Consider the following 6000-nt stretch of genomic DNA (forward strand, 5'->3'; position numbering starts at 1 on the left):
CACACAAGGTTCAACTGTGGTTTGCCCAACGATCTGTTGCCATCTTGTTTGTTATCTGGCGGGCAGTCTTTGAGATTTTCTCGGACCGATAACTAAACTTACAGCTTACCTTCCTGCCATTCTGCTACCGAGTCAAAAGGGTTGAACCTGGCAGTACATACAATTGAAGGTTGAGCTACGAGTCAACTCAGTTCTTGGCCGAGACCTTTGGACGCGAAAATCAAGTTCGCAAACAAGCCTTGCGCCTCAAGGCGATGTTGCCTATCCGGGAACGTGTTGTCGTGTTATTATTAGAACGGGCCCATGAGATCCACATGCCTTCTAGCGCAAGACGTGTTCACTTCCATGGCTCTGCCTCGAGAAATGACACGGGAAGATCATTGTCCAATCGCAGAGTCCGCACGGCACAAGACGTTTGCTCAGCTCACGTCTCGAATAATAGGTCTGTGTGAGATCCAAGAGAGGAGAGAGCCCAGCCGTTATCGATCCCTCCAACTACCCCTCGCTTTGCCACTCGCCGCCCCCAGGAGACAGACGTTTCCGCTAGCTACTTGTAGCTTGCCAGTCACCCGGCAACTCTTGCTTACCCGAAACCCAAATGTGAAAATCCCACTCTCACCCCCTCCCCTCAGTCCCCTCGGCATTGGCAAGGCTTAAAAAGTCCGTTTCTCCAGCGAGTTTTGGATGTCGCGAGGACGGAGACTTTTAAAACGTGGACATGCCGTAACTGTACGCCGGCCGACGCCCTGAAGCCGGGGGGGGTGCGCCCTTTCTTTCCCCGTTGCTGCTCCGTTGCCGCGAATTCTTTTTCTCTGTCTCCAACATGCATGAATGTGATGATGCTTTAACATGCGTCAAGAAAAGAGGGTTCAAGGGTTGTCGGCCAGAACATCGAGGGGAGCAGACCAAGTCCGATCCTGAGACCCCGAGCTCCTGGCTTGTCCGTTGCCCGACACGTTGCCGCCGTTGGCCGTCGGACGCAGCCGCCCCCTGCGGCTGTTGCCACGAACAAGGCCTCCCCGGTTGGTTACGCATGCAACTTTCTGTGTTGGCCGTATGGCCTTTGCGTATGTTTCAAGGCCCTTGAGATAACACCATCTTCGCGACCTTGCCGTTGACGGGAATCCCGGGGACGAGCCCCGAGCAACTGGCCCCTCATTGCAGCACGCCTCCAGACGTAGATGGCCTGGGGTGAGGCGAGAGTGCGAGGACGAGGGCTTCGGCGTGTTCCATATGGCCTTCCATGTGTGATCGACCTCGATTCTGTAGATGGAAGGCGGGGCGGAAGGGGTAGTGCAAGGTCGATGAAGCGTGCATGGCTTCTCCGGCTTACACGTGGTTTTCCTCGCTTCCTGTTCCCTGCCCTTTTTCTTGGACAAGGACTGCCCATCCACCCCACCGATACAGTACACATCATAATGAGTCAGGTCTCTGCTTCGGCTCGGCAAAGACCTGAGCGGCAGGACGACCGACCAAGTCCGGAAGCCTTGGACAGTCCAGGGTAGCCTAGTTTACGTCCCATGGGCGGTTCCCGGCGGCATCGGAGCCGGGGTTCAAGGACCAGAAGACCCTTCCGTCTCCTCCGGGTACGCGGCAACATTTGGCTCTGGCCGAAGGATCACTCGGCGAAAGCCTCGAGAAGTCATCGGGCAGCTCCGCGTGGGAACGCGGCGGTCCGCCTTCCCCCCTGACGTTGCTGCGCATTTTGCCAAGTCGATAGGCACGGTACGTTGTCTTCCCCGTGCCCTGTTGCTTACAGGGAGCCCGCTTCTTAAGGTTATATGTACGGTGAGAGGAGGAGGAATGCGCATGGGCAAGTAAGTACCTCGGCTAACATATGAAGCTGGCTCGATACCATCTTTCGCAGGCCACGTACACGGAACAGACTTTCAGGGCCTCTGCAGCTCGAGAGTATTTTGGGGAATTTATTTTATTTCTATTTCACTCCTCCGCCGCCCTTCCTCCCCTTTCCGGAACGGATCGGAATCTCAGCGGAACGGGTCAGAAAACCCCCATTGCTCATCTTGTCAAGACCACTGAGAGCATAGTTCATTCCGCCGAGGGACGTGCCTGGCAGCGGGTGCCCACCCCGACGGGCAGGTCAACGGCTACACAGAGTTTCTCTCCGAGGCGGCCGGCCAGCTAAGGAGCTCCCCGGGCGCGGCTCCCAGCTCCGATTCTCGGCACCGGAGCGCCCTGCCTTCGGCGCTTGCCATTGTCCTTGCGGCCCCGGCGGCTGCCAGATCGGACGCGCGTCAGGCAAATTGAGACGGAAGTGGACACCGAACGACGGCGAACACTCTCATGTCGAACCGCCAGACCCTCAGAGTCGCCGTCGCGCCGCCGCCCCGAGCACGATGCTGAAGCTCGAAAAAGCCTGTGTCCGAGCCTCGGCCAACCGGCATCGTGGCTGATGACAATCTGCTGTCCCCTGCACATGCTGTACGAAGTATCTTGGCAATCGTTCGATCCAGCCTGTGCGACCTCGTCTCGCCGGACCGACGCGGAGTATCGGAGTTGCGTGTCCAATAAAACGACTTCCATTACATCTCAGAGTATGTACACATATATACAATATGTATATAGGCATTTCCAGATCGACCATCCCACGCAGGCCTTTGGAAATAGCACGCAGACCATGTACTTGGCGGCTTTGGTTTCGACACTTAATTAGCTACACGCCCATCACACGGCACCTATCCGTGCCTCTCAATGCGTGTATGTAAGTGCATGAAGCACCTCGCCGGCCCACAGCAGTCCCGTGATGCTTCCCCCGTGAGCCCTGGACTGCCTCTTTCGGACACAGGCACTTGTCCGCATAATATGTTCTTCAGCGGCGCTCCTGACCCCCGTTCAGGTCAGCCAGCCATCACGGTTCCGCGGAGGCCGGGAACCGCATGTCCGGGCAATCCGGCATGACCTGACCCACGAGGCAGATTCGAGTGCCCAGAAAGCTCCGAGTAGGTTCAAGCTTAAAATACATACATGTGAAGCGTCACCTTTGCAGATGCGCCGGGACAAAAGACCCTGCCCTCCAATGAAACCCAAGGAACCCTATGCAATGGAGCAATGAGGTCTCCATCCGCGCTCCTTCACGTGCTGTGCCCCGGTTTGTCTCGGGCCGCCTTTCCGGCTGCGAGGCCTGCCTTGGAGAGAGAGTGAAGAGGGCAGCTGAGAGAGTAGGACAAGAAAGCAAGTTTCGGCGCCGACCAAACGGAAGCGCGGGACCCGAAACTCTACAGCCAGCGTGCTCTGCCAACCTTGTCGTCGTCATTCTCCGCCTTCAGCAGACGCAGCACAAACGCCCAGCAACAAAAAGGCAAAAAGGGAAGCCAAGGGGAAAGAAGAAGAAAACTAAACTGCCCCTGTAAGAGTCCGTCAGCAGCGCCGAAGCCTCGGCGCACCCCCCCTCCCTCATCTCCGCCAATTTTCCTTCTGCCCAGAGCCGCCGTCTCCGCCTTATCAAACGCCTCGTCTTGCTGGTGCGCAGATGCGTTGTCTTGTCTTGCATGTGCTTTGCCGCGTGCGCGCGTGGGCGGGTGTCTATGTTTGGTCGAGAGGGCAAGTAAGAAAAGCAAGCACGCGTATCGGGGCTGATAATCTATACGCAAGTTGGGATAACCCTGTCGATAGATAGACGTGAGGGCCTATATCCGTGCCATGCACCTTTGTCTCCGGCAAGGCACTTTGACGATGGCAAGCGAGCAGCTGCATGCTTGGCGATGAAGCAGTCACCTTGCCCCCCTATCCGTTTCCATTTCTGTGGCCGATTCGCACCCACCCAGTTGCCACAGCTCCGTCGCATCGCTAGACTCTGCTGCACCAGTAAACTTACACGGGGATCTTTTGCTCGCGGCCCTTATACCATGGTTTACCCGTTGGCGGTATCTCTATAGTGGCATATTATACACAGACTGACTGACTGATCGTCTCTTCCGCCGGCCCAGGCTGCCGCCGCGGCTGACTCTGTCTCTTCCCGGCGTCGTCCTACTGTACAGCCGATCCGATAGCACTCCCCACGTCGTCATCGTCATCGCGGGCTGCGTTTGCCAATATTCCAGCCCCAAGACCTGAGCACCTTGACCACCTTGGGCGTGACCGCCGCCGTCAGCGGCACTCGCACAAAGATAAAGCTCTTGTGGATTGCGTAGGCGAGCGCCAATTGCGTCGCCAGGCCTGTCGGGGTCCGTGTTAGCCGCCTGCCTTGGCCAATCGTCTGGCAACATGTCGACGGGCAGGCCTGCGCATGAGGTGAAAAGAAGGTCGAGACAACTTACTGGCTTCCTCTTCGTTCCGTTCCTGAGCTTCCTTGACTCCCCAGCCAGCCATCTCTACCTTGTCGCTGATGTTGTCGTTGCCCAGCTGCTGGTTTTCAGCCTCTTTGACGGCGTGACAGTACCCATGCCATTTCTGCCGTGCCGATTCGGGAACGATGGCCTTGACGTTGGAAATGACAAAGTGCTCAATCTTGCCTGTGGCCAAGGCGTCAGCTCTCTGCCGATTGAGCGGTTTTCAACGCCACTGGACTGCCGCTTCCTGCCCACTGTTCATTTGTTCGGAGATGGCAGAGGAGAAAGAGAAAGACTGACCGATGGTCTCAGTCCCAACCACCCTCACGAGGAGAAAGCAAAAGGGAAAGTCGAGCACGCTGAGTCCGAGGTAGACGCCGACCGCGGACCAGCCGTATTCCTTGGACAACTTTCTCAGCCGTGCACCTAGCGACAGCCTCTCCGGGACCTTATCTCCGGTGCCGTTCGTGCTTCTTCTCCAGGGTGAAAACCTGAACCCTCGTTGCTGCATCCTCCCCACCGTTGACCCCCAGGTTCCGTTGTTCGGTCGCTTTGCGCAGTGGCGCGTGAAGCTCCGGAGGAGCTGCAGAGGACCTGGTGGGCTTTGCCACTGCCTAGCACCTGCTGTCGTGTGGCTCGTCTCGGAGCTTAGAAACCTCGTCCAGACATCTCTCCATGCAGCCCTGGTCGGTGATGCTCTTGCTCGGGGGAGAGCCCGCAGTCCGAGGACCGTTCGAAGCATGGCGTTTGGCCTTGTGGAGGACAAAATGAAGCCAGCAGAAACGTGTAGCCTCCTCTTGGTTTGTACAGGTGACGGTAGGGTATGGCAAGTCGCCGTTGGCGACGGAGTCGAGTTGCTTCGTCGGGGTTCGGAGGACGCGAAATGTCCGGTGATGGAGTTAAGGATGGCTGTGGCCGCAAGAGGCGCCCTCGTTATCACGTGGCGATGTGCGGAGACATAAACGAGACAGTAGCTCCTAGTAGCTCCATCAGCAGCTTGACTGCTCCTTTCCGGTGATGCGGCTCGTGCGACAAGTCTCGTTGTCGGGCAAGATGTGTCGCGAGGAGCCGAGATGGCCTGGGATCGCAGGTTTTTTTTCTGGGCCGATAAGCAAGGACAAGACTATGATGCAGCATGACATGCTCCCAGCGAGTGGATTACAGGGGCCCAGGCCCATGCTTGGCACAAGTCACGTGCAGCCCTAGACCAACTTCCAGGACTGACTTGCTGTGGACAAGACGAGGCGCCTCATTCATCCCTTACGTGCAGGCTGAAGTGCCAGATCGACTTACTGTTGTATTGCAGGCCAGATAATAATTACTGATGTGAAACTGTCCGTTTGCAAGGCTTGAATGTTCAAGTCCAACCCCAGCAACGCATGCAGCGGCACATGTCCACTCTTTCCGAGTAACTCAGCTCGCTCCGTTGCGCCTTTATTGAGAGAATAAGGGCTCTAATGATTATTGTCCTTGCCTTTATCAAAGGAGTGAGAGGCAAAGACGCTTCATGTGAGTGGCCACACGGGTAACAGGGCGTTTGCCGCGGAAGTCCAAGCACATCACTCGTGGCCTTCTCGATGATGTCCCTCCTTTGCAGCTGCCATTCCATTAAAGGGAGGAAGTTACGCACGGTAGGCAATATGAAGGGTATGGATGAGTCACGGGTGCTCATCGTGAGCTCGACCAAGGCGCTCCTGCCTCGCGGCCAGTT

At 56.9% G+C, this 6000-nt stretch overlaps 1 protein-coding gene across 1 annotated transcript; it reads right to left on the minus strand.

Annotated features, from left to right (window-relative positions):
- Nucleotides 1-4030: 4030 nt before the first annotated feature.
- Nucleotides 4031-5031, minus strand: HRG_10662 (peptide alpha-N-acetyltransferase; the record flags this gene model as incomplete). The annotated part of the gene is made up of 3 exons (XM_044869132.1): nt 4031-4176; nt 4278-4472; nt 4590-5031. The coding sequence occupies 3 exons, from the start codon at nt 5029-5031 to the stop codon at nt 4031-4033; spliced, it is 783 nt and encodes a 260-aa protein (XP_044715874.1).
- Between the last annotated feature and the right edge of the window lie 969 nt (nt 5032-6000).

Source organism: Hirsutella rhossiliensis (assembly GCF_020360975.1).
Source record: "Hirsutella rhossiliensis strain HR02 chromosome Unknown scaffold00016, whole genome shotgun sequence".
In the NCBI taxonomy this organism is placed as follows: Eukaryota; Fungi; Ascomycota; class Sordariomycetes; order Hypocreales; family Ophiocordycipitaceae; genus Hirsutella; species Hirsutella rhossiliensis.